The sequence below is a fragment of the Hypanus sabinus genome, unplaced genomic scaffold (assembly GCF_030144855.1).
Source record: "Hypanus sabinus isolate sHypSab1 unplaced genomic scaffold, sHypSab1.hap1 scaffold_778, whole genome shotgun sequence".
NCBI lineage: Eukaryota > Metazoa > Chordata > Chondrichthyes > Myliobatiformes > Dasyatidae > Hypanus > Hypanus sabinus.
The window spans coordinates 85007-112423 of record NW_026781629.1 but is presented as its reverse complement, the minus strand read 5'-3'; the positions used below and the strand labels follow the sequence as shown (position 1 = coordinate 112423).

The 27417-nt window shown below is 54.1% G+C and overlaps 1 protein-coding gene across 1 annotated transcript in view; it reads left to right on the top strand.

Annotated features, from left to right (window-relative positions):
* LOC132390123 (stAR-related lipid transfer protein 3-like) overlaps positions 1–27417 on the top strand; it is a 105894-nt gene that overhangs the window by 56965 nt on the left and 21512 nt on the right. The window contains exons 6-9 of the mRNA XM_059962718.1: positions 9113–9216; positions 9349–9719; positions 9887–10093; positions 18475–18615. Coding sequence (XP_059818701.1) covers positions 9113–9216; positions 9349–9719; positions 9887–10093; positions 18475–18615 — 823 coding nt within the window. The remainder of the gene's footprint in view (positions 1–9112; positions 9217–9348; positions 9720–9886; positions 10094–18474; positions 18616–27417) is intronic.

Genomic DNA, 27417 nt, shown 5'->3' with positions numbered 1-27417 from the left:
CTGTGTCCTCTGGTCCTAGACTCCCCCACTATAGGAAACATCCTCTCCACATCCACTCTATGTGCGTCCTCTGGTCCTAGACTCGCCCACTACAGGAAACATCCTCTCCACATCCACTCTATCTGTGTCCTCTGGTCCTAGACTCGCCCACTACAGGAAACATCCTCTCCACATCCACTCTATCTGTGGTCCTAGACTCCCCCACCACAGGAAACATCCTCTCCACATCCACTCTATCTGTGTCCTCTGGTCCCAGACTCCCTCACTATAGAAAACATTCTCTCCATGTCCACTCTATCTGTGTCCTCTGGTCCCAGACTCCCCCACTCTTGGAAACGTCCTCTCCTCATCCACTATATCTGTGTCCTCTGGTCCTAGACTCCCCCACGATAGGAAACATCCTCTCCACATCCACTCTATCTGTGTCCTCTGGTCCTAGCCTCCCCCACGATAGGAAACATCCTCTCCACATCCACTCTATCTGTGTCCTCTGGTCCTAGACTCCCCCACTGTAGGAAACATCCTCTCCACATCCACTCTATCTGTGTCCTCTGGTCCTAGACTCCCCCACTATAGATAACATCGTCTCCACATCCATTCTATCTGTGTCCTCTGGTCCTAGACTCCCCCACTATAGGAAACATCCTGTCCACATCCACTCTATCTGTGCCCTCTGGTCCTAGACTCCCTCACTATAGGAAACATCCTGTTCACATCCACTCTATCTGTGTCCTCTGGTCCTAGCCTCCCCCACGATAGGAAACATCCTCTCCACATCCACTCTATCTGTGTCCTCTGGTCCTAGACTCCCCCACTATAGGAAACATCCTCTCCACATCCACTCTATCTGTGTCCTCTGGTCCTAGACTCCCCCACTGTAGGAAACATCCTCTCCACATCCACTCTATCTGTGTCCTCTGGTCCTAGACTCCTCCACTATAGGAAACACCCTCTCCACATCCACTCTGTCTGTGTCCTCTGGTCCTAGACTCCCCCACTATAGGAAACATCCTCTCTCTAGACCTTTCTAAATTTGACATGTTTCAATGAGACCCCACTCCCTCCCCCCCCCCCCCCCAGTGAGTCCAGGCCATCAAACAACTCTCGTACATTAACCCTTTCATTCCCGGAATCACTCTGGTGAACCTCCTTTGGTCCCTCTCCAATGCCAGACGATGCCCGCGGGGCCAGAGCTGAGGGTGGGTGGATTTTGGATTTTCTCGACAGTGAGCGAACGGGCCTGGTATACGTGGGCGCGCAGAGCTCGGTGGGGGGGGTGGTGTGGGCAGCCGCACAGCCTGGCCGCCGCTGTGTGTTCAGCCCCGGCACCCCCCTGGCGTGAAGGGCAGACACTTGGCCCGGGCTCGGCCGGGATCCTGAGCTCTTGTGTGTTGCTGCTGAGAGGCTGTGACTCGTCGCGCTCTGGGTCTGTGAGAGGAGCGTGGAGTGTTCGGCTGTTGTCCTGCTGGCACCGTCTCGGCTCGTGGGCACGTGTTCCGGTCTCCAAGCTTCGCGGTGTGGGGGGGTAACACTGACCCTCCGGTGCCTGTTTCACCCTCGCGAGTGGCGCGGCGGCGTAGCGGTTTGGGTTCGATTCCCCGCCAGGGGTTTACAGAAAACCTACAGCACAATACAGGCCCTTCGGCCCACAAAGCTGTGCTGAACATGTCCCTACCTTAGAACCACCTAGGCTTACCTGTAGCCCTCTATTTTTCTAAGCTTCATGTACTGATCCAAAAGTCTCTTAAAAGACCCTATCGTATCCGCCTCCACCACCATTGCTGGCAGCCCATTCCACGCACTCACCACTCTCTGAGTAAAAAACTTACCCCTGACATCCCCTCTGTACCTACTCCCCAGCACTTTAAACCTGTGTCCTCCTGTGGCAGCCATTTCAGCCCTGGGGAAAAGCCTCTGACTATCCACACAATCAATGCCTCTCATCATCTTACACACCTCTATCAGGTCACCTCTCATCCTCCGTCGCTCCGAGGAGAAAAGGCCAAGTTCACTCAGCCTGTTTCCGCCGAGAGCTCCAGTTTCCTCCCACGTTCCCCAGAGTACGGGTTAGGCTCAGCAAGTCGTGGCCGTGTTACGTTGGCACCAAAGACGTGGCAGCACTTTTGCCCCCAATGCACTTTTTAAAGTTGGCATAGGCCCTTTAAACCGCGCCTAATCCTACCCCCCCCCCCCCCAAGCTCAGTTTAATCCTCGCCCAATCACAGGACAGTTCAAAGTGACTAATTGGGACATCTTTGGACTGTGGGAGGACTGATTCTTTAACAGTGTTGCTGAGCAGAGAGATCTTGGGTTCCAAGTTCAAAGCTCCGTGAAAGTAGCTGCACGGGTCGATAAGGTGGTTATGAAGGCTGATGGAATGTCTGCTTCTATTAGTCGAGGCACTGAGTTCAAAAGTCAAGAAGTTATGTCGTAGCTTTAGAAAACTCTGGCTGGGCCGGACCTGGAGTATCGCATTCACTTCTGGTTGCCCCACTGGAGGAAGGGTGCTGGGACCATCGACCATCCCCTGTTACTTCACTCCTGACGAAGGGTTTCGGCCCGAAACGTCCTCACTACCTCCTCCCATTGACGCTGTCTGGCCTGCTGAGTTCTGCCAGCATTTTGTGTCTTTATTGATTTCCAGCATCTGCAGATTCACTCCTGAAGGATGCTGGGACTTTGGAGGGGGGGGGGGGGGCAGAAGAGTTTTACCAGGATGCTGCCTGGTTTAGAGGGCACGTGCTGTCGCGAGAAGCTGGGCAAACTCGTGTTTTCTCTGGAGCGCCGGGAGGCCGAGGGGAGATCTGATGGAGGTTTATAAGATTGTGAGAGGCGCAGATAGAGTACACAGGGAGTGTCTGTTTCCCAGGGTTGAAATGTCTAATACCAGAGGGCACGCATTGAAGGTGAGGGGTTGTGAGGGGTAAGTATTTTACTCAGAGAGTGGTGGATGCCTGGTGTGGTGGTAGAAACAAATACATCAGAGGCTTTTAAGAGACAGGCAGACGGTGAGGGAGATGGGAGGGATGTGGACATGGTGTATACAGCACGGAAACAGGCCATCTCGGCCCTTCTAGTCCGTGCCGAACGCTCACTCTCACCTAGTCCCCCCGACCCATATAACCATATCACAATTACAGCACGGAAACAGGACATCTCGGCCCTTCTAGTCCGTGCCGAACGCTCACTCTCACCTAGTCCCCCCGACCCATATAACCATATCACAATTACAGCACGGAAACAGGACATCTCGGCCCTTCTAGTCCGTGCCGAACGCTCACTCTCACCTAGTCCCACCGACCCATATAACCATATCACAATTACAGCACGGAAACAGGCCATCTCGGCCCTTCTAGTCCGTGCCGAACGCTCACTCTCACCTAGTCCCACCGACCCATATAACCACATAACAATCACAGCACGGAAACAGGCCGTCTCGGCCCTTCTAGTCCGTGCCGAACGCCCACTCTCACCTAGTCCCACCGACCTGCACTCAGCCCATAACCCTCCATTCCTTTCCTGTCCATATACCTATCCAATTTTACTTTAAATGACAATACCAAACCCGCCTCTACCACTTCTACTGGAAGCTCGCTCCACACAGCCTCCACTCTCTGAGTAGGTAGGAGGGATCAGTGTTTGCGAGTTTTTGTAGGCCGATGGTCCTGTTCCTCTCAAAGCGTTGTGCCGGCCACTACACTACAGTGGACTGTGTCAGTGACTGACGCACTTCACTGCATGTTTCAGTATTCGTGTGACGCCTAAAGTTAATCTTCAAATCTCGCATCATCTTGCCCACACTCTGTTTGTTTGTGTTTGGGTTAGTTCGGCTCAGCTGAGAAGGAGCTGAGCTGTCTGCCGATTGCGCCTCTTGGCCAGAGGCTCAGCTTGGGGTGGGGGGGGGGGGGTCAGGGGTCATCTCTCTGACCACGGGCTGGGTAGAAGCCGTTCACGCTGTAATTTATCGCGTTATAATTGTGTACAATGTCCTGTGTATGTGACTCAAAATGGCTTCTTTGGTTTGTTAAGAGTGGGAATGCTTCTTGGTCTGATAAGTGTTACTCTCGCAGTCGTTTACCTTTAGACTTGCTGATGTGGGGATTGTATTCATTTGTTAACCAACGGGGAATGTTATTTTGTCTTGTGAGGCTGGGAACTTGGGGGTGGGGGGGGGGGCGCGCGTTTTGGGAGAGCCGGGAGGAAGACGCCGAGGAAGGTGGACGTGCGCTGCACTGCTCGGTCGACCACCGGGGGTGGTCCCGGGTGCGAAGACGTGGAGGTCGGAGGCAAGCGACGAGGGGTCGAATGGTTGGATGTTTGAGCTCCAACGATGAGCACTAAACTGACTGAACTTTGATAAATTGGCGCCTTTTACTTTTTCTTTTGTTTCATATATATTGTATTGTCTAGTACTCCTCTAGTTTTAGTAAAATCTTTAAAGTGTATTTCATAACGGTATCTGGTGTGAGTTTGATACTGTGTGCAGGCACGAGACATAAACTTGATTCTCACAGCACCTGCGTGTACGGGGGGTGGGGTTGGTGAGTGGCTGGATCTCCTTTTCCCCCAGACGTGTACCAGCCTGTTGGGTAAGGGTTACATTTGGTTTACTGTCGTCCCAGGCTTGTCACACAGGGAGGGGTGCACGAGGGAGCAGTCTGTCAGGGCAGGCGAGTGGTTGGTCCCGGGTGCAGTGCGTCGCCTGGCCTCGATGGCTGAGTTGTGGACGTTCGAAGATAGGTGGAGGGGCAGGTAGCGTTGAGGAAGCAGGACTCGGACGGATTGGCAGAGTGGGCAAAGAAGCGGCGGGTGGACTGCAGAGCTGTGCAGCTTAGTAGACGGAATAAGGTGCAGACTAATTTCTAAATGGGAGGAAACCCGAAAACAGGTGCAAAGGGGCCTGGGAGCCCTCTTGCTGGACTCCCTAAAGGTTAACTTGCAGGTTGAGTTGGTGAAGAAGGCGCTGGTGCTGGTCCCTCAGCACCAGCTCCGTAGCAAAGAAAGCCCGGCAGCGTCTCTACTTTCCGCGAAGGCCGAGGAAAGTCCATCTCCCACCCCCACCCCCATCCTCATCACATTCTACAGGGGTTGTATCGAGAGCATCCTGAGCAACTGCATCACCGCCCGGTTCGGAAATTGCACCGTCTTGGATCGCAAGACCCTGCAGCGGATAGTGAGGTCAGCTGAGAAGATCATCGGGGTCTCTCTTCCCGCCGTCACGGACATTTGCACTGCACGCTGCATCCGCAAAGGAAGCAGCATTATGAAGGACCCCATGCACCCCTCATACAAACTCTTCTCCCTCCTGCTGTCTGGGAAAAGGCACCGAAGCATTCGGGCTCTCACGACCAGACTATGTAAATCAGTTTCTTCCCCCAAGCTATCAGACTCCTCGGTACCTAGAGCCTGGACTGACACCTTACTGCCCTATTGCCCTGTTTATTATTTATTGTAATGCCGGCACTGTTTTGTGCACTTTATGCAGTCCTGGGTAGGTCTGTAGTCTAGTGTAGTTGTTGTGTATTTTTTCTCTGTATTGTTTTTTTACGTAGTTCAGTCTAGTTTTTGTACTGTGTCATGTAGCACCATGGTCCTGAAAAACGTTGTCTCGTTTTTACTGTGCACTGCACCAGCAGTTGTGGTCGAAATGACTGTAAGTCATTGAGCAGATTAAAAGTGGAGGCTGATAAGTTCTTGACTGGTAAGGATGGTAAAGGTTGTGGGGAGAAGGCAAGAGAATGAGGGTTGAAACATGGAAAACCTACAGCACAATACAGGCCCTTCGGCCCACAAAGTTGTGTCGAACATGTCCCTACCTTAGAAATTACTAGGCTTACCCATAGCCCTCTATTTTCCTCAGCTCCATGTACCTATCCAGGAGTCTCTTAAAAGACCCTATCGTATCTGCATCCACCACCGTTGCCGGCAGCCCATTCCACACACTCACCACTCTCTTAGTAAAAAAACTTACCCCCGACATCTTCTCTGTACCTACTCCCCGGCACCTTAAACCTGTGCCCTCTTGTGGCAGCCATTTCATCCCTGGGAAAAAGCCTCTGACTATCCACACGATCAATGCCTCTCATCATCTTGTACACCTCTATCAGGTCACCTCTCATCCTTCGTCACTCCGAGGAGAAAAGGCCGAGTTCACTCAACTTATTCTCATAAGGCATGCTCCCCAATCCAGGCCACATCCTTGTAAATCTCCTCTGCACCCTTTCTATGGTTTCCACATCCTTCCTGCAGTCAGGCGACCAGAACTGAGCACAGTACTCCAAGTGGGGTCTGACCAGGGTCCTATAGAGCTGCAACATTACCTCTTGGCTCCTAAACTCAATCCCACGATTGATGAAGGCCAGTACACCGTGTGCCTTCTTAACCACGGAGTCAACCTGCGCGGCTGCTTTGAGCGTCCTATGGACTCGGACCCCAAGATCCCTCTGATCCTCCACACTGCCAAGAGTCTTACCATTAATACTATCTTCTGCCATCATATTTGACCTACCAAAATGAACCACCTCACACTTAACTAGGTTGAACTCCATCTGCCATTTCTCAGCCCAGTTTTGCATCCTATCAGTGTCCCGCTGTAACCTCTGACAGCCCTCCACACTATCCACAACACCTCCAACCTTTGTGTCATCAGCAAACTTACTAAACCATCCCTCCACTTCCTCATATAACCATATAACAATTACAGCACGGAAACAGGCCAGCTTGACCCTTCTAGTCTGTGCCGAACGCTCACTCTCTCCTAGTCCCACCTACCCGCATTCAGCCCATAACCCTACATTCCTTTCCTGTCCATATACCTATCCAATTTTTTTTTTAAATGACAGAATCGAACCTGCCTCTACCACTTCTACTGGAAGCTCGTTCCACACAGCTACTACTCTCTGAGTAAAGAAATTCCCCCTCGTGTTACCCTTAAACTTTTGCCCCCTAACTCTCAACTCATGTCCTCTTGTTTGAATCTCCCCTACTCTCAATGGAAAAAGCCTATCCATGTCAACTCTATCTATCCCCCTCATAATTTTAAATACCTCTATCAAGTCCCCCCTCAACCTTCTACGCTCCAAAGAATAAAGACCTAACTTGTTCAAACTTTCTCTGTAACTTTGGTGCTGAAACCCAGGTAACATTCTAGTAAATCTCCTCTTTACTCTCTCTAATTTGTTGACATCTTTCCTATAATTCGGTGACCGGAACTGTACACTATACTCCAAATTCGGCCTCACCAATGCCTTGTACAATTTTAACATTACATCCCAACTCCTATACTCAATGCTCTGATTTATAAAGGCCAGCATACCAAAAGCTTTCTTCACCACCCTATCCACATGAGATTCCACCTTCAGGGAACTAGGCACCATTATTCCTAGATCACTCGGTTCTACTGCATTCTTTAATGCCCTACCATTTATGTCCTAATTTGATTATTCCTACCTCACACTTATCAGCATTAAACTCCGTCTGCCATCTTTCGGGTCATCCAGGTCATTTATAAAAATCATGAAGAGTAAGGGTCCCTGAGGGTTGAGGGGATAGTAAATTAAACATGATGGAATGGCAGAGCAGGCTGGATGGGCTGGATGGCCTGTCGTGCTGTCTTTTCAGTAGTTCTTCGGTGGGGAAAGACGAGTCAGGACGTACTCACTGAAGGGAGTTGTGGGACAGAGGGGCCTGGGAGCAGATGGAAGTGACCGCGCAGGTGGACTGGCCGTCGCCGGTCTGGGACGTTCTGTTACAGTTGCAACGTGTTCGTGAGGCCAGATTGCGAGTGTTGTGTGCAGTTTTGGCCGGCCTGCCGCAGGGATGACTGTATCAAGCTGGGGTGGGTGCAGAAGAGATTTACCAGGATGCAGCCGCGAATAGAAAGGCCTCGAGGTTGGCCACGGGGGGTCTTGGGGATGAGGGGGGGATTCTCACAGAAGCTCAGAAGATGAGGAGCGGGTGAGGATAAAGCGGACGGTCACAGTCTTTCCTCTCCAAAGGTGGAAAGTCCAAAACCAGAGGGCCACAGATACAGTTTAAAAAGAAGGTATAATACAGAAACCGGTCCATTTAAACTGCCCCCACCCCCCCCCCCCCATCAACCTGCACCGGGACCACGTACCTCCACGTCCCTCCCTAACCAAACTTCTCTCAAACGTTCAAACTGAGCTGGCGTGCACCAGTTGCGCTGGAAGCCCATTTCCCCACTCCTGTCGCCCTCCGTGTGAAAAAGTTCCCCCCCCCCTGTTGCCCCTTAAGCATTTCACCTTTCACCCTTAACCCATGACCTCTAGTTCTAGTCTCACCCAACCTGGGTGGAAAAGGCCTGCTTGCATTTACCCTGTCTACACCCCCTCAGAATTTTGTATACCTCTATCAAATCTCCCCTTCTAGGTAATAAAACCCCTTCTAGGTCTCAACAACATCCTCGTAAATTTTCTTTGTGCTCCTTCGACCTTATTTACATCTTTCCTGTCGGTAGTTGACCAAACCTGCGCACGATGCTCCAAACTAGGCCTCACCAATGCCTTATACAACGTCAACACAGCATCCCATCTCCGGTACTCAGGACTTTGATGCTGGGGGGGGCTGAGATTTACAAGAGACCTGAGAGGTAACATCTGTACACAGCTGCCAGAGGAAGTGTTTGAGCTGGGGGCAATTGCAGATAGATGGAGTGGGGGGGGGGGGGGAACTTGAGGGTGAAGGGTCACAACATTCACACTCTTTTAATTTTTATTTTATTAACCCCTGCGCTGAGCAGGAAATTTATACACAGCTTGAAGACTGCATCGCACAAAAGAGAATCGCTGCCATGCAGCAACAAAGGCTGCGGGCGTGGGAGCCTTTCGGCTACCGTGACACAGCTCAGAGTGTTTGCGGGCGTCTGCAGCGAGCAGCTGCGGTTAGCACAGACCAGTGGGCCGAAGGGCCTTCCCCGGCCGTGTGGGAAGGTGGTATGGGTTCTGGCCGAGTCTTGGTGTGTGACGCTCCGTCGGGTGTGGGGATATTTCAGAAGGGACTCTGTGGGGCTCATTCGCGTTTAAGCAGCCTGCCTGTGTCCCCGGCCCGCAACTGCGACTGATTGCCGTGTGTGTGTTTTCTCCCCTCACAGATTACGACTTTAATTACCTGCGGCTTTCTGATTGTAAAAGTCATCCTCTCGATACAGGTAAGACGGCCTGCGTTTCTGGTTGTTCTGGTTTTTATAACGGGGCGGTTAGCGTTAGAGCAGGCAGCTTGTTCTACTGGGGGTTCGATCCCCGCTGCTGTCTGTAAGGAGTTCCCGTGCTCTCTCCTTGACCGCGTGGGTCTCCGCGGTGCTTTGGTTTCCTCCCTCTAACGGGTCAGGGTTCGCGAGTCGCGGGCACGCTACGTGGTGACGCTCACGGGCTTCCCTCGGACCGTGTCGGTCGCTGAGGGCGAACGCCGCGCCCCGCTGCACGTTTTGATGTTCACCCCTCCGATCTCTTCGCTCCGGGGCTGGAACTGTCAGGCAGAGGGAGCCTCCCGCGCGTCCGGGCGGATTTTGTGTGTTTTCCCACGGAGTCGGCCTCCTGTCCTTGAGAACGAGCAGCTCGAGCGAGGCTTTCCGGCACCAGGGGATCAGGGGTTCAGTTTCCAGCCGCGGCCTTTCGGAACTTTGTCGCCTCTCCCCGTGACCGTGTGGGTTCCCTCCGGGGGCTCCGGTTTCCTCCCGAAGGGCATGAGGGTTAGGGATAGTGAGCGTCGCTGGCGTTCGGGGCAGAGGTGAAGGTCCTCCGTCTCTCCCCGTCTGTACAGTCGCACTCAGATGCAGAAGGATTCTTCGCTGCCGTTTCCGTGACAGTTTTGTTTGACCGGTCAGGGTCGTTGGCCCTGAGCTGAAACCGCCCCACCCCCGAACAAGAAGATCCGAAGAACGAAGCCCTGACCCCAGCCTACGTCGTTCTCCGGGTCAGCGAGGGCACGGAGCCCTCCGAACCCTACGGCGGGGTTGCGGTCCCCTTGGTGGGCTTAGTGAGTCGCCGGCGCGCTACGTTGGCGCCACTTGCGGGCCGCCCCCCAGCACGTCCTCGGCCTGTGATGGCCGTCGACGCAGGCGATGAATTTTGCTGTGAGTTTCAGTCCGACGAAGAAGCGAGTCGACCTTTAAATCGTTCTGCGTGGTTCCCCCGTCGCACATCATCTTTCCCACACTGTGCGTGTTGTCTGTCGGTGATCTGAGTGAGTTCAACGCAGCTGGAGACACAGTGGAGAGCGTCTGCTAAAGTTGGCCATTGCAATCTCGGCCAGAGGCTCTCTGGGCAGCAACTGCCCCCCCCCCCCAAGAACAACCCCTGCTGCTTCGTTTTGACGTAAAACAAAGCATTTCCCTGTATGTTCCGATGCACACATCACAGATGAAGCTGATCTGATTTTACATCTTTCTCCCTCGTCTGTCAGGCGAGTTTCTGTAAGGGGTTGATACGTTCCCCCTGTGACTGCGAGGGTGTCCTCTGGGTGATCCAGTTTCCCCTCCCAACCCAAAGGCACACGTTAACAGGCTAGTGGGTCATTGAAAATTGTCCAGTGATTAGGTCTGCTGTCTCCCCCCCAACTCTCCGTCCAATAGGCCCCGCACCATGACTGAGGCCTCCCACTGTCCGCCCCAGAGTCCCCCCCCCCACTGAACGCCCCAGAGACCACCCCCCCACTATCTGTCCCGGAGGACCCCCTCACTGTCCGTCCATCACTGAGACCTCCCACTGTCCGTCCCGGAGGTCCCCCTCACTGTCCGTCCATCACTGAGACCTCCCACTGTCCGTCCCGGAGGTCCCCCTCACCGTCCGTCCATCACTGAGACCTCCCACTGTCTGTCCCGGAGGTCCCCGTCACCGTCCGTCCATCACTGAGACCCCATACTGTCCGTCCCGGAGGTCCCTCTCACTGTCCGTCCATCACTGAGACCCCACACTGTCCGTCCCGGAGTCCCCCTCACCGTCCGTCCGTCACTGAGACCTCCCACTGTCCGTCCCGGAGGTCCCCCTCACCGTCCGTCCATCAATGAGACCCCACACTGTCCGTCCCGGAGTCCCCCTCACCGTCCGTCCATCACTGAGACCTCCCACTGTCCGTCCCGGAGGTCCCTCTCACCGTCCGTCCATCACTGAGACCTCCCACTGTCCGTCCCGGAGGTCCCCCTCACTGTCCGTCCATCACTGAGACCTCCCACTGTCCGTCCCGGAGGTCCCCCTCACCGTCCGTCCATCACTGAGACCTCCCACTGTCTGTCCCGGAGGTCCCCCTCACAGTCCGTCCGTCACTGAGACCTCCCACTGTCCGTCCCGGAGGTCCCCCTCACTGTCCGTCCGTCACTGAGACCTCCCACTGTCCGTCCCGGAGGTCCCCCTCACTGTCCGTCCATCACTGAGACCTCCCACTGTCTGTCCCGGAGGTCCCCCTCACAGTCCGTCCGTCACTGAGACCTCCCACTGTCCGTCCCGGAGGTCCCCCTCACCGTCCGTCCATCACTGAGACCTCCCACTGTCCGTCCCGGAGGTCCCCCTCACTGTCCGTCCATCACTGAGACCTCCCACTGTCTGTCCCGGAGGTCCCCCTCACCGTCCGTCCATCACTGAGACCTGCCACTGTCCGTCCCGGAGGTCCCCCTCACCGTCCGTCCATCACTGAGACCTCCCACTGTCCGTCCCGCAGGTCCCCCTCACCGTCCGTCCATCACTGAGACCCCCCACTGTCCGTCCCGGAGGTCCCCCTCACAGTCCATCCATCACTGAGACCTCCCACTGTCCGTCCCGCAGGTCCCCCTCACCGTCCGTCCATCACTGAGACCCCCCACTGTCCGTCCCGGAGGTCCCCCTCACCGTCCGTCCATCACTGAGACCTCCCACTGTCTGTCCCGGAGGTCCCCCTCACAGTCCGTCCGTCACTGAGACCTCCCACTGTCCGTCCCGGAGGTCCCCCTCACTGTCCGTCCGTCACTGAGACCTCCCACTGTCCGTCCCGGAGGTCCCCCTCACTGTCCGTCCATCACTGAGACCCCCCACTGTCCGTCCCGGAGGTCCCCCTCACTGTCCGTCCATCACTGAGACCTCCCACTGTCCGTCCCGGAGGTCCCCCTCACTTTCCGTCCATCACTGAGACCCCACACTGTCCGTCCCGGAGGTCCCCCTCACTGTCCGTCCATCACTGAGACCTCCCACTGTCTGTCCCGGAGGTCCCCCTCACCGTCCGTCCATCACTGAGACCTCCCACTGTCCGTCCTGGAGTTCCCCCTCACCGTCCGTCCATCACTGAGACCTCCCACTGTCCGTCCCGGAGGTCCCCCTCACCGTCCGTCCATCACTGAGACCTCCCACTGTCCGTCCCAGAGGTCCCTCTCACTGTCCGTCCATCAATGAGACCCCCCACTGTCCGTCCCGGATGTCCCCCTCACCGTCCGTCCCCAAGACCTCCCACTTTCCTTCACTGAGACCTCCCACTGTCTGTCCCGGAGGTCCCCCTCACAGTCCGTCCGTCACTGAGACCTCCCACTGTCCGTCCCGGAGGTCCCCCTCACTGTCCGTCCGTCACTGAGACCTCCCACTGTCCGTCCCGGAGGTCCCCCTCACTGTCCGTCCATCACTGAGACCTCCCACTGTCCGTCCCGGAGGTCCCCCTCACCGTCCGTCCATCACTGAGACCTCCCACTGTCCGTCCCGGAGGTCCCCCTCACCGTCCGTCCGTCACTGAGACCTCCCACTGTCCGTCCCGGAGGTCCCCCTCACCGTCCGTCCATCACTGAGACCTCCCACTGTCCGTCCCAGAGGTCCCTCTCACTGTCCGTCCATCAATGAGACCCCCCACTGTCCGTCCCGGAGGTCCCCCTCACCGTCCGTCCCCAAGACCTCCCACTTTCCTTCACTGAGACCTCCCACTGTCCGTCCTGGAGGTCCCCCTCCCTCCACCCTGCCATATGTCCAAGAGACCCTGCCCCACCATCCCTCCCGGAGAGCCCCCCCACCCCTGCTGTCCGTCCCGGAGGGGTCCCATCCCCACCTTGGACACCCCCACCGTCCGGGGCTGCCCTCCCTCTTTTTATTTCCCCCCCAGGGAACAGGTAGAGGGGCCCGGGGAAGTTAAAGTGAAGTATGAGACATTGGTACTCCCGGTTTGGAGTTTTGTGTCCAGTTCTGCTCGTTGAATAGGTGGAAAGAATCTTTCCAGGGAAGTTCCTGGGATTGAGGACCTGAGTTATTGGGAAATCTGGAATAGGTTGGGACTTTATTCCCTGGAGCGTGGGGGAATGGCGAGGTAGGGTCAATCCCAGCACTGAGGTTGGGTGAGACTGGGATCATAGGTTAAAGGTGAAATGTCTGAGGGGAGCAGGAGGGGCAACTTCTTCTCTCAGAGGGGTGGCAAGAGTGTGGAAGTGGTGTGTGCGGGTTTTGATTTCAACATTTAAGAGAAGTTTGGGTCGGTACATGGACGGGAGAGGTACGGAGGGTTGCGGTCCCTTTGTGGGTTGATGGGAGCAGACAGTTTTAATAGTTTAACATGGACCAGATGGGCCGAAGGGTCCGTTTCCTGCAGTGTTGTGTCTCTCCTTTCGGAGCTGCTTCTTCACCTTCAGCATCAGATACTGGAGTGGCTATCGGGCACTACCCCTCTGTTTCGCTCTCTTATTGCATTATTTATGTATTTTTAAATATACTCTTATTGTAATTTATAGTAATTTTTATGTGTCACACTGTGCTGGGTGCAGGTACGTCTCTCCCAAAGGAGGGGTGAGGCGCTCCTTCCCTCCGCCGGCCCGCAGGTCACCCTTGGGCAAGGTGCAGTCCCTGCTCAGTCCCCGATCAGGGTCAGGGGAAGCCACGGGGGCAGGTGGTGGACAGTCACATGAGCAGCCGGTCCTGGTGATGCGACCACTGACGCCAGGCCGACAATCTCTGAAGAGATCGGGGGGGGTGTCACCCGTCTGGTAAAGACGCACTGCCCCCAGAAGAAGACAAACCACTTGCACAGGGGGACCACGATCGCCCACGTCGATAGGTCAGGGCACCTCACGGACTGTGCTGCTACTGCAGATGATGAAGCCGACTGAAAGCGCATTCGGCCTGCGGGGTGAACAGCAGCCCCTGCTGATGGAGAGGGGGAGCTGCTTCTGGGAACAGAACGCGGGAGAAGGACCTCCGAGTGAACCATTCCAAAGGCGCCCAGCTACCCAGATCCGGCCGTTTTATTCAGCGCAGCTGAGTTCTTTCACAAAAGACTTTCTTTAAATTAAAAAATAAGTTCAGGTGTCAGAGTTTTGCACTATGGAGTGACAGGGTACTGTAGCACAGAAGCAGGTCCTTTGGCCCATCTAGTCCATGCTGGCCACGCCCATCGACCTGAAATCGAACCCGCACCCACCCCTTCCACCCTCCGGGCGGATTACAGCTGCTCCTGGTTTGACGTTTGACATCCTCTGCTTTGCACGCCTGCTGTTTACTTTCCTGCGGTTCGCTCCTCTTTCTGGCCCGCCGGGTTCCCTGGCGTCCCTTCGAAGCCGGACTTGCATTCCGCGTGCGTACTTCGAATCCTCGAAGAAGTTCCCCCTCAGGCTCCCTTTAAACATTTCACCTTTCACCCTGATCCGATGGCCCCTGGTTGTGGTCTTGCCCAACCCGGGGGGGTGGGGGAGGAGAGGGGAATAGACTTGCTTGCATTTACCCTATCTAATAATTTTGTTTACCTCTGTCAAGTCTCCTTGGCTCCAGGCAGTGAAGTACGAACCTAGCCAAAATCTCCCTACGGGTAGACAGTAAACAGGCCATTCTGCCAACCAGGTCTGTACTAGCCCTCAGACGTCTGCTTGCGTCAATCCTTCGTTTTAAGTTCTCCCCAGGGTCCCGCAGATTCTACCTGTGTACACGTTACAGAGGCAGTTCCCAGTGGGAGTTAACCCGCCAACCCAACCACCTTTGGGCTATGGGCTGTTGCAGACGCGTTGATTTCCCTGACCGGTGACCGAGACTGACGATGGAGTATGTCCTCTGCGGTAACGTTACCCAGACTGACAATGGCTCTGGGCCTCTCCACACTCGAATTCAGACGACTGAGAGGTGACCTCAATAAAACCTATTAAATGTTAACAGACCTCGATAGATTGGATGTGGAGAGGATGTTTCCTATAGTGGGGGAGTCTAGGACCAGAGGACACAGATAGAGTGGATGTGGAGAGGATGTTTCCTATAGTGGGGGAGTCTAGGACCAGAGGACACAGATAGAGTGGATGTGGAGAGGATGTTTCCTACAGTGGGGGAGTCTAGGACCAGAGGACACAGATAGAGTGGATGTGGAGAGGATGTTTCCTATAGTGGGGGAGTCTAGGACCAGAGGATACAGATAGAGTGGATGTGGAGAGGATGTTTCCTATAGGGGGGGAGTCTAGGACCAGAGGACACAGATAGAGTGGATGTGGAGAGGATGTTTCCTACAGTGGGGGAGTCTAGGACCAGAGGACACAGATAGAGTGGATGTGGAGAGGATGTTTCCTACAGTGGGGGAGTCTAGGACCAGAGGACACAGATAGAGTGGATGTGGAGAGGATGTTTCCTGTAGTGGGGGAGTCTAGGACCAGAGGACACAGATAGAGTGGATGTGGAGAGGATGTTTCCTGTAGTGGGGGAGTCTAGGACCAGAGGACACAGATAGAGTGGATGTGGAGAGGATGTTTCCTGTAGTGGGGGAGTCTAGGACCAGAGGACACAGCCTCAGAATAGAGGGGTGTCCATTTAGAATGGAGATGAGGAGGAATTTCTTTAGCCAGAGGGTGGTGAATCTGTGGAATTCAATGCTGCGAGTGGCTGAGGAGAACAAGTCGTTGGGTTTATATTTTAATACAGAGGTTGACAGATTCTTGATTGGTCAGGATGTGAAGGGATCTGGGGAGAGGGCAGGAGATCGGGGCCGAGAGGGAAAATGGATCAGCCGTGACGAAATGGTGGAGCAGACTCGATGGGCCAAATGGCCTAATACTGCTCCTGTGTCCTGTGGTCTCATGGAATGAGTCTCCCCTCCATGGTAACGTCACCCAGATGATGAGTCTGTCCCCCGCAGACTGACGATACAAAGCGTCTGGCCTCCTCCATGGTGACATTACCCGAACTGAAGGTGGAATGGCATTCATTCATCCTTTCACATATCTGTTCTCCTCCACGGCACACTGGCTCACACGTGCAGCATGTACACACTCACACTCTCTCTCTCTCTTGCTCTGTCACACCCTCTCTCTCTGTCACTCTCTCCCTCTCTCTCTCTCGCTCACTCTCACTCTCTCTCTCCGCTCTGTCACCCTCCCCCTCCCCCCCTCACTCTCTCCCTCTCCCACTCTCTCTCACTCTCCTCTCTATCACTCACTCTCTCTCACTCCCCCTCTCTCTCTCACTCTCTCTCTCTCACTCACTCTCACTCTCTCTCTCCGCTCTGTCACCCTCCCCCTCCCCCCCCTCACTCTCTCCCTCTCCCACTCTCTCTCACTCTCCTCTCTATCACTCACTCTCTCTCACTCCCCCTCTCTCTCTCACTCTCTCTCACTCACTCTCACTCTCTCTCTCTGCTCTGTCACCCTCCCCTCCCCCCCTCACTCTCTCCCTCTCCCACTCTCTCACTCACTCTCCTCTCTATCACACTCTCTCTCTCTCCCCCTCTCCCTCCCTCTGTCACATACATTCTCTCTCACTCTCTCTCTCCTCTGTCACCCTCCCCCTCACTCTCTCCCTCTCCCACTCTCACTTACTCTCTCTCCCTCTCTCCCCCTCTCTCTCTCTCTCTCTCACTCTCTCCCTCTCTCCCCCTCACTCTCCCTCTCTCCCCCCTCTCTCTCACTCACTCTCTCTCCTCTCTCTCACTCTCTCCCTCTCTCTCTCCCTCTCCCCCCCCTCCCCCTCTCTCTGTCACTCCCTCCCTCCCCACCAAGAGGTTTCTCGACTGGGCCCGGTGCCTGATGAACGAGCTCAGTTCCCATGACAACCCCCAGCACCCTGGCAGCGGACTCCTTCAATCCTTGTCGACGCGAACTCCAGTGTGGAGGCCACAGGCCACTCGGCCCTTCACACGTTGCTCTACTGTTCAGCTCGATCACAGGCGATCTTCCACCCTGACAGCTCGGTAACAGGCCCTCCTGGCTCAACAATCCAGATTGCCCAGTTATACCCAATTAACCCACGCGGTCACAGACTGCGGCGGGAACTGAACTGGGGTCACTGTTTTCCTGCCTGGCCCCTCCCTGCCAGTACACAGCCTGTCCAACAGCAAGTCTCGTGTATCGACATACTGTATTGATCCCGAGGGAGATTGGGTTTCATTACAGCCGCACCAACCGAGAATAGTGAAGAAATATAGCCATATAAAACCGTAAATGATTAAATAATAATGTTAATCATGCCCAGTGGAAATTAGACCAGGACCAGCCTATTGGCTCAGGGTGTCTGACACTCTGAGGGAGGAGTTGTAAAGTTTGATGGCCACAGGCAGGAATGACTTCCTATAGCGCTCAGTGTTACATCTCGGTGGAATGAGTCTCTGGCTGAACGTACTCCTGTGCCTGACCAGTACATTATGGAGTGGATGGGAGTTATTGTCCAAGATGGCATGCAACTTGGACAGCATCCTCTTTTCAGACACCACCGTCAGAGAGTCCAGTTCCACCCCCACAACATCACTGGCCTTACGAATGAGTTTGTTGATTCTGTTGGTGTCTGCTACCCTCAGCCTGCTGCCCCAGCACACAACAGCAAACACGATAGCACTGGCCATCACAGACTCATAGAACATCCTCAGCATCGTCCGGCAGATGTTAAAGGACCTCAGTCTCCTCAGGAAATAGAGACGGCTCTGACTGTTCTTGTTGACAGCCTCAGTGTTCTTTGACCAGTCCAGATTATTGTCAATTCGTATCCCTGGGTATTTGTAATCCTCCACCATGTCCACACTGACCCCTTGGATGGAAACGGGGCCACCGGTGCCTTGGCCCTCCTCAGGTCCACCACCAGCTCCTTAGTCCTTTTCACATTAAGCTGCAGATGATTCTGCTCGCACCATGTGACAAAGTTTCCCACCGTAGCCCTGTACTCAGCCTCATCTCCCTTGCTGATGCATCCAACTATGGCAGAGTCACCAGAAAACTTCTGAAGATGGCAAGACTCGGTGCAGTAGTTGAAGTCCGAGGTGTAGATGGTGAAGAGAAGGGGAGACAGGACAGTCCCCTGTGGAGCCCCAGTGCTGCTGACCACTCTGTCCAACACACAGTGTTGCAAGCGCACGTACTGTGGTCTGCCAGTCAGGTAATCAATAATCCATGACACCAGGGAAGCATCCACCTGCATCACTGCCTCCTTGACGGGGACACACACGGAAACAACTCCTCTTGGACTCGAGGTGAACGAGAGGACGGGGAGGAGGTCCGGCCCCTGCACACGTAGCACGCAGGCCCACCGGCTTGCAGACACGCCCCCGGTGCTCGTGAACCAGATCCCCCAGCTGTGGGTAAACAGCCCCACTGCCCTGTGGGCAGCCTCGGGAGAGACGGAAGTCTGCGGGAGAGAACCCAGACGGCAAATCCGGAGCGGAGCCCCAGTGGACGTCCTCCGGGCAGCTCCTGCGTCCGAGCTGGTGCCAGACATATTGCTCCTTAAGCTTTCCTTTGGGTCCGGACGACTGGGACATCTCATTCCACCCAGACTTGTGATGATGACCGTCACCCATTGCCCTTCCAGAGAAATCTGTGGCACATTACAGGCCCTTCGGCCCACAATGTTGTACTGACCACGTAGCCTATTCTGGAGACTGCGTTGAATTTCCCAGCCACAATAGAACGTAGAAATCTACCGATATCGGTGGGGGGGGGGGGCCTATTGGAATCATGGAAACAGGGCCATCAGACCCGCTGGCCCTGACCCCTGCTGGGGCGTTAGACCACCGCCCGCAGCCTGCCACAGTCCTCTGCCCCGGCCCAGTCCAAGTCTGGGTGGGGTCTTCTTGGCGAAGCTCCTCCCTCTTCCCCGAGACGAGGTCACCGGAGCCTCCGCCGGCATTTCTGCGTTTGTACGGGGTGGGGTTGCCAGGGTTGTGGCCTGGCCTGGGCAGATCTGATGCTAATCCCACTTGCCTGCTGTTGGGCAGCGTCCCTCGGCCCCTCTCCTGCCCGATGCCTTTCAAACACTCGCGCTCTTTCTGTCTCCAGCAGCCTCCACGTCGAGGGGTCCTCGTACCTCTCAGCTTCTCTGCTCTCATCTGGACCCTGTGCTCTCTGGTGCGGAACAGACTGGATGGGCTGAATGGCCCAGTTCTGCTCCTATCTCTTGTTGTCATGGACTTGAAGGGACAAGATACCGGGAGAGGCCGGACAGGCTGCGACATTATTCCCCAGAGCCCAGCAGACAGAGACATGATCGCGTCGTTTCTCTCTAGTCCTGCCGAAGGATCTCGGCCGGAAATGCCGACTGTGCTGTTCTCCATGGACGCTGCCTGGTCTGCTGAGCTCCTCCGGCATTGTGTGTGTGTGTGTGTGCGTGTGTAATCATATTGTTTGTTCGTTCGTTATCTGCCGTGGCGTATGACGTGGGCCATCATGGTCTTTCCATCACTGTGACTGTCCTTGGCAAATTTTTCTACAGAAGTGGTTCACCATCACCTCCTTCTGGGGCAGCGTCTTTACCAGACGGGTGACCCCAGGCTATTATCAATACCCTTCAGAGATTGTCTGCCTGGTCGCATCACCAGGACGTGTGATCTGTACCGGCTGCTCGTTCGACCGTCCACCACCTGCTCCCACGGCATTATTGGACCCGGATAAAGGGGTGAAGCAGGTCCTCTTATAGAGCTGTATAAGGTCATGAGGGGGCAGTATGCACAGTCATTTCCCCAGGCTTGGGGGATCAAGAACTAGATGGCACAGGTTTACGGTGAGGGGGAATAGGAAGCTGAGGGGGTAACTTACGTTTCACAAGAAGGGATATCTCTCTGGAGTAAGCTGCCAGAGGAAGTGGTTGGGGTCGATATATTATCGTATTGTAAAAGACAGTTGGGCAGTTCAAAAGTTAATTTTGCTATCAGAGTCCATATGTGTCGCGACGTACTTCACTGCGGATCGCTTTCCTGCGGCTGTCCTCAGCAAGCCAACAGCATCTGTGAAACACAAATAGCAAAAAATGACCAGAGCATGAAATAACGAGATAAAGAGTGCTCAAAGTGAGACCAGTGGTTGTGTGAACATGTCAATAGTTATCCCCTTTTGTTCTGAAGGTTGAGGGGTAATAACTGTTCCTGAACCTGGTGGTTTGGGTCCTGAGGCTCCTGTACCTCCTTCCTGATGGTTGAGGGGTAATAACTGTTCCTGAACCTGGTGGTGTGGGTCCTGAGGCTCCTGTACCTCCTTCCTGATGGTTGAGGGGTAATAACTGTTCCTGCACCTGGTGGTGTGGGTCCGGAGGCTCCTGTACCTCCTTTCTGATGGTTGAGGGGTAATAACTGTTCCTGCACCTGGTGGTGTGGGTCCGGAGGCTCCTGTACCTCCTTCCTGATGGTTGAGGGGTAATAACTGTTCCTGAACCTGGTGGTGTGGGTCCTGAGGCTCCTGTACCTCCTTCCTGATGGTTGAGGGGTAATAACTGTTCCTGAACCTGGTGGTGTGGGTCCGGAGGCTCCTGTACCTCCTTCCTGATGGTTGAAAGGTAATAACTGTTCCTGAACCTGGTGGTGTGGGACCTGAGGCTCCTGTACCTCCTTCCTGATGGCTGAGGGGTAATAACTGTTCCTGAACCTGGTGGTGTGGGACCTGAGGCTCCTGTACCTCCTTCCTGATGGTTGAGGGGTAATAACTGTTCCTGAAACCGGTGGTGTGGGTCCTGAGGCTCCGGTACCTCCTTTCTGATGGTTGAGGGGTAATAACTGTCCCTGAAGCTGGTGGTGTGGGTCCTGAGGCTCCGGTACCTCCTTTCTGATGGTTGAGGGGTAATAACTGTCCCTGAAGCTGGTAGTGTGGGTCCTGAGGCTCCTGTACCTCCTTCCTGATGGTTGAGGGGTAATAACTGTTCCTGAACCTGGTGGTGTGAGTCCTGAGTCTCCTGTACCTCCTTCCTGATGGTTGAGGGTAATATCTGTTCCTGAACCTGGTGGTGTGAGTCCTGAGGCTCCTGTACCTCCTTCCTGATGGTTGAGGGGTAATAACTGTTCCTGAACCTGGTGGTGTGGGTCCTGAGGCTCCTGTACCTCCTTCCTGATGGTTGAGGGGTAATAACTGTTCCTGAACCTGGTGGTGTGGGTCTTGAGGCTCCTGTACCTCCTTCCTGATGGTTGAGGGGTAATAGCTGTCCCTGAACCTGGTGGTGTGGGGCCTGAGGCTCCTGTACCTCCTTCCTGATGGTTGAGGGGTAATAGCTGTCCCTGAACCTGGTGGTGTGGGGCCTGAGGCTCCTGTACCTTCTTCCTGATGGTTGAGGGGTAATAACTGTTCCTGAACCTGGTGGTGTGGGTCCTGAGGCTCCTGTACCTCATTCCTGACGGTTGAGGGGTAATAACTGTTCCTGAACCTGGTGGTGTGGGTCCTGAGGCTCCTGTACCTCCTTCCTGATGGTTGAGGGGTAATAACTGTTCCTGAACCTGGTGGTGTGGGTCCTGAGGCTCCTGTACCTCCTTCCTGACGGTTGAGGAGTAATAACTGTTCCTGAACCTGGTGGTGTGGGTCCTGAGGCTCCTGTACCTCCTTCCTGACGGTTGAGGGGTAATAACTGTTCCTGAACCTGGTGGTGTGGGTCCTGAGGCTCCTGTACCTCCTTCCTGACGGTTGAGGAGTAATAACTGTTCCTGAACCTGGTGGTGTGGGTCCTGAGGCTCCTGTACCTCCTTCCTGACGGTTGAGGAGTAATAACTGTTCCTGAACCTGGTGGTGTGGGTCCTGAGGCTCCTGTACCTCCTTCCTGACGGTTGAGGAGTAATAACTGTTCCTGAACCTGGTGGTGTTGGTCCTGAGGCTCCTGTACCTCATTCCTGATGGCAGCAGCGAGAAGAGAGCGTGGCCTAGGTGGTGGGGATCTCTGATGATGGATGATGCTTTCCTCCAAAGGTGTTTCATGTCGATGTGCTCAGTAGAGGGGACTGGGCCGAATCCACTACCTTCTGTAGGATTTTCTGCCCAAGGGCTTTGGTGTATCCACACCAGGCTGTGATGTAGGCAGTCAGTATACTCTCCAGCACACAGTTTATTAAAGTTGTAGATGTCACACCGAGTCTCTGCGGAGCCCCGTGCCGCTCGAGGCGCTGCCGTGCGGTCTTTGTAATTGCACTTCACCTGAGAGGGACACGGATCGGAAAGGTTTTATATGACAGGGTGCAAGCTCTGGCAAATGGGCTGAGCTTGGATGGGGCATCTTGGTCGGCAGGAGCCAGATGGGCTGAAGGGCCTGTTTCCCTGCTGTAGTGATCTGTAAATCTCTGACGTTAGACTCCCCTGACGCGCTATGTCTTATAAACCCTGGTAACTCAATGCAAACAAAACAGCTAATTTAATGTCCTGTAGCTAGAGTCTCCACTCTGGGCACTGACCAGGAGTATATGCACTCTCACAGTTGCTGTCGCGCCCCTCCTGAGATCTGGGGACGAGATCCAAACAGTAACTCCCCGGTACAGTGTAACAAGCATCGTGTAGAACCGTGAGGTTGTCAGAGCCCGGGGAGGTCTTTAACAAATGTTGTGTGCAAATCCTTTAGGTTCTTATATCTGGGGAAGGTAATGGGGATAAGCTCCTACTACCTGTTAGTTACTCCCAATGACGAGTGTCTCAAACAGCCTCTGACAACCAAGTCCACCTCCTGCCCTTCGCCTGTAGCTTCACTACTAGGCCTGGCGGAACCGTTTCAACTGACAGGGGAAGGGGGCAAAGGCAGGTCACTGGCGCCTTAAAACCAGTCACTCCGGGCAGACGGGGCTCGTCCGCCGTAGTTGGCAGCTCGTCTGGGAGAAGGGAATCTCTGATCTCAAACCTCAAAAGTTAGTCCTGACGAAGGGTCTCGGCCCGAAACGTCGACAGCGCTTCTCCCTATAGATGCCGCCTGGCCCGATGTGTCCCACCAGCATTTTGTGTGTGTGTGTGTGTGTGTGTGTGTTGCTTGATCTCAAACCTCTGCTACCTTGGGGCTGTATTGCAATGTGACAAGTTAAGATTTCCAACTTCCAAGTTTGATTTCCCTTGAACCGTACACATGCACGCAGCCAGACAAGACAGCACTCCTCTCGGCAAAGCACAGAGCACAGCCACACACAGCACGCGTAATTACGGCAGCAGAAAATCGTACTAGCACAAGTCTTGGAAGGCCGTGGCTCGAAGATTGACGGTGCACGAGATGTTGTCCTGGAGCCATGTCTCTGCAAGAACGAGCCCGCAGCAGTTCCTCATCCTGCCCTCGTGCAGCCGCAGGCGAATGCAGTCCAGCTCGTCACCCCTCCCATCCATATACCTATCCAAAGTTTTCTTAAGTGTTGAAATCGAACCTGCACTTCCCCCCCCCCCACACACTTCCAGTGGCAGCTCGTTCCACACTCTCACCACCCTCTGAGTGAAGAAGTTCCCCTTTAAACATTTCACCTTTCACCCTTCACCCATGACCTCTGGTTGAAGTCACACCTAACCTCAGTGGAAAAAGCCTGCTTGCATTTAACCTGTCTGTACCCCCCCCCCCAATTCATTTTTTATTAAAAAAAATTAAATACCCCTCAATTAAGTCTGCCCTCCATCATCTCTGTCCTGGGGATTGAAGTCCTCACCTGTTCAACCTTTCCCTGCAACTCAAGTCCCGGTAGGTAATAAGCTTGTAAATTTTCTCTGCACCCTTTCAGTCTCAGTGACACCTTCCCTGTAGGTAGGCGACCAGACCTGTACGCAGTGCTCCAGATCTGGATTTGTATTTCTTTACGTACCTTCCTGTATATGCCCGCAAGAAGACGAATCTCAGTGTTGTGTAGTCGTCGGGCTCTGTGAGCTGTGTAAGTCTCGGGAAGGCGGTCTCTGGGCCCGCCAGACGTGTGAAATCTGGGGTGCCAAACCTGCTGTTTGTCTGGGCGCTGCGTGACGCGTCACCGTTACCGATCAGTACCATGAAATAAAATGGGCTATTAAACGATTTGGCTTCATAATTCTTAATTTGACTGAAGGGAGAGTGAAGAAAAACAAAAAAGGAAAAGGGCCCATTTTACTGAAACAGTTCTAACGTGCACAAGTTGGCGCTTCCGGTTTCCCCTTCACCGATCTCCCCGGCTTCATCGACTCCCGGCCCCACTCCAAGTCCACTCCTTTCTGGTGTCTTCTCTCTCCCTCTCCCGATGAACGGAAGACCCAGATCATCTCGGGCACACAACAAGAAAAGGCGCTCCCCCCGATGGACGGCGCACATCCCGAAGCTCCCATTATCTCCAACCATCACCCAAAGGACCATTGCATTGGCACTGAAACCTTTCCCTGGGTGTTGCAATTGTAGGTGCTAACATTTACATACTTCGGTAACTTACTTCAACGTGGTTGCTACTGGAGTCGAGTCCGAATGTAGCGGAGTTCAACGTAACGTTTGAATTGGAAGCGCCTTGTGCGTTTGCGTGGTTTTTTAAAAAATTCAGTAACTTGTGTAGGAGGCTGAACGGGTCCTGTTCGATGTCAACTTTCCCCAATTTCCTGCCGTTTAAAAACAAAACCCTTTGCTTTTCATCCATCGCGCTACTCGGTCTGTGCCGTCGTCCCTCCACTCACTCGCCTTCTCGGACTTTCTGCCCGGCATCAAATAGAAGAGCTGCAGAATGTTGTTATCCCAGGCAGCGCTCGCCTAACCCAGCACCCAGGACACATTCAAAAGGCGGTGCCTCAAATAGGCAGCACCCGTCATTACGGAGGAGATACAGGAGCCTAGAGGCACACTCTCAACGTTTGTAGGTACATTTCCTTTCCCTCAACCATCATGGCCCTTTCTGGCTCTCCTAATTTCATTTTTAAGCCCCTTCCAGCAAGCCTTGTAATCTTCTACATTAGTGGTCGCCAACCAGTTGATTACGATCGACTGGTTGATCTTTGAGAGTTTCCCAATAGATCACGAAAAGAAATGAAAAATAAATACACAAATACTGTTGAGAGATTGTTTCCGGGTTGGGGGGGGGTGGCGGTTAGTTCCGTTCTTCTCTGCGCATGTGTGCGACTAACCGATCTGGGGTTGATCTTGCCTTTCACTAAGGCCGAGGTGGGGGGGTCTTGGGCTTAAAAAGGTTGGTGACCACTATTCTAGATTCATATCATCACCTAGCTTTTTGAACCTTTTGTTAAGCTCTTCTTTTCTTCTTGACTAGACTTTCAACAGCCTTTGTACACCACGGATCCTGTACCCTACCATCCTCTCCCGTCTCATTGCAACGTACCTATTGTAGAACTCCACACAAATACCCCCTGAACATTTGCCACATTTCTTCCGTACGTTTCCCTGAAAACATCTGTTCCCAATTTATGCTTCCAAGCTCCTGCCTGATTGCCTCTTATTTCCCCTTACTCCAATTAAGCACTTTCCTAACTTGTCTGTTCCTGTCTCTGTCCAATGCTCTGGTAAAGGAGATAGAATTGTGATCACTGTCTCCAAAATGCTCTCCCACTGAGAGATCTGACACCTGACCAGGTTCATTTCCCAATACCATGTCATTGACCCCTTCCTGTTTCTGACTTCCACCCACAGAGATTCAGTAGACAATCCCTCCAGGACTTCCTCCTTTTCTGCAGCCCAGACACTATCTCTGATCAGCATTGCCACGTCCTCACCTCTTTTGCCTCCCTCCCTGTCCTTTCTGAAACATCTAAAACCCAGCACTCAAAGGAGCCATTCCTGCCTCTGAGCCATCCAAGTCTCTGTAATGGCCACAACATCATAGCTCCAAGTACTGATCCACACTCTAAGCTCATCTGCTTTGTTCATGATGCTTCTCGCATTAAAATAGACACATCTCAAACCATCAGTCTGAGCGCGTCCCTTCTCTATCACCTGCCTGTCCTCCCTCTCGCACTGTCTACAAACTTTCTCTATTTGTGAGCCAACCTCCTCTTCCCCGGTCTCTTCAGTTACGTTCCCACCCCCCCAGCAATCTAAACTCTCCCCAGTAGCCCTAGCAAACCTCCCCGCCAGGATATTGGACCCCCGGGATTCAAGTGCAACCCGTCCCTTTTGTACAGGTCACACCTGCCCCAAAAGAGGTCCCAACGATCCAGAAACCTGAATCCCTGCCCCCTGCTCCAATCCCTCAGCCACACATTTATCCTCCACCTCATCCTACTCCTATACTCAGTATCGCGTGGCACAGGCAGTGATTCCGAGATTACTCGAGACTTCCTTCCCCAACTCCCTGTGGTCTACATCCAGGACCTCCCCCTTTCCCTACCTGTACCAATATGTACCACAAATTCGGCTGTTCTCCTTCGCACTTCAGGATATCTTGGACTCGATCTGAACCTGGCACCTGGGAGGCAAGCTACCATCCGTGTTTCCTTCCTGCGTCCACAGAATCGCCTGTCTGACCCCCTGACTATCGAGTCCCCCAATCACTGCTGCCATCTTCTTCCTTTCCCTACCCTTCTGAGGCACAGCCAGTGCTGCTTCCTCCGGGTAGGTTGTCCCCCTGAGCAGTACTCGTATATGTGTACTTATTGTTAAGGGGTACAGCCACAGGGGTACTCTCTAGTATCTCACTTTTGCCCTTTCACCTCCTGACTGTTACCCACTTGCCTCTCTCCTGAGGCCCCAGTGAGACTACCTGCCTATAGCTCCTCTCTATCACCTCCTCACTCTCCCTGACCGGACGAACGGCATCGAGCTGCATCTCCAGTTCCCTAACCCGGTCCCGAAGGAGCTGCAACTTGACACACCTGGTGCAGATGTGGCCGTCCGGGAGGCCGGGAGTCTCCCGGACTTCCCACATCCGACACAGAACACCGGCCTCACACACATGCTCCCTGTCTGTAATCTACACAGGCAAACTACCTCACCTCAACCCAGTATTGCCCAAGTCATTGAGCCAAAGCCCTCCTACTCCGTCGCCCGCCCTTCAACGCCTGCTCTATAAAGCTATCTCCTTTTAAACTCTTCCTGCTCTTCTCACTGGCCGACGTCCACACAACTGCCCCGATCGATCCGCTAAAGAAATACACAGCAAGGTTCCTAAGACTTTTGCACACAGTACTGCATTTGTCAACGTGGAACGTTGAGTGAGTTTGCAAATCTGGCGGGAACAAAGGATGCTGGAAACGGCGAGAACGGAGCGCTGCGGGAGGAGTAGGGACGGGGGCAGAGTAGGAATGGCGGGGGGAGCGACATGGGTGCAGACACACCCAGCCCTGAGACACCAGGGAAGGTCATTGAATTCCAAACAATTGGTTTATTGATCATACGGAATGTCTCC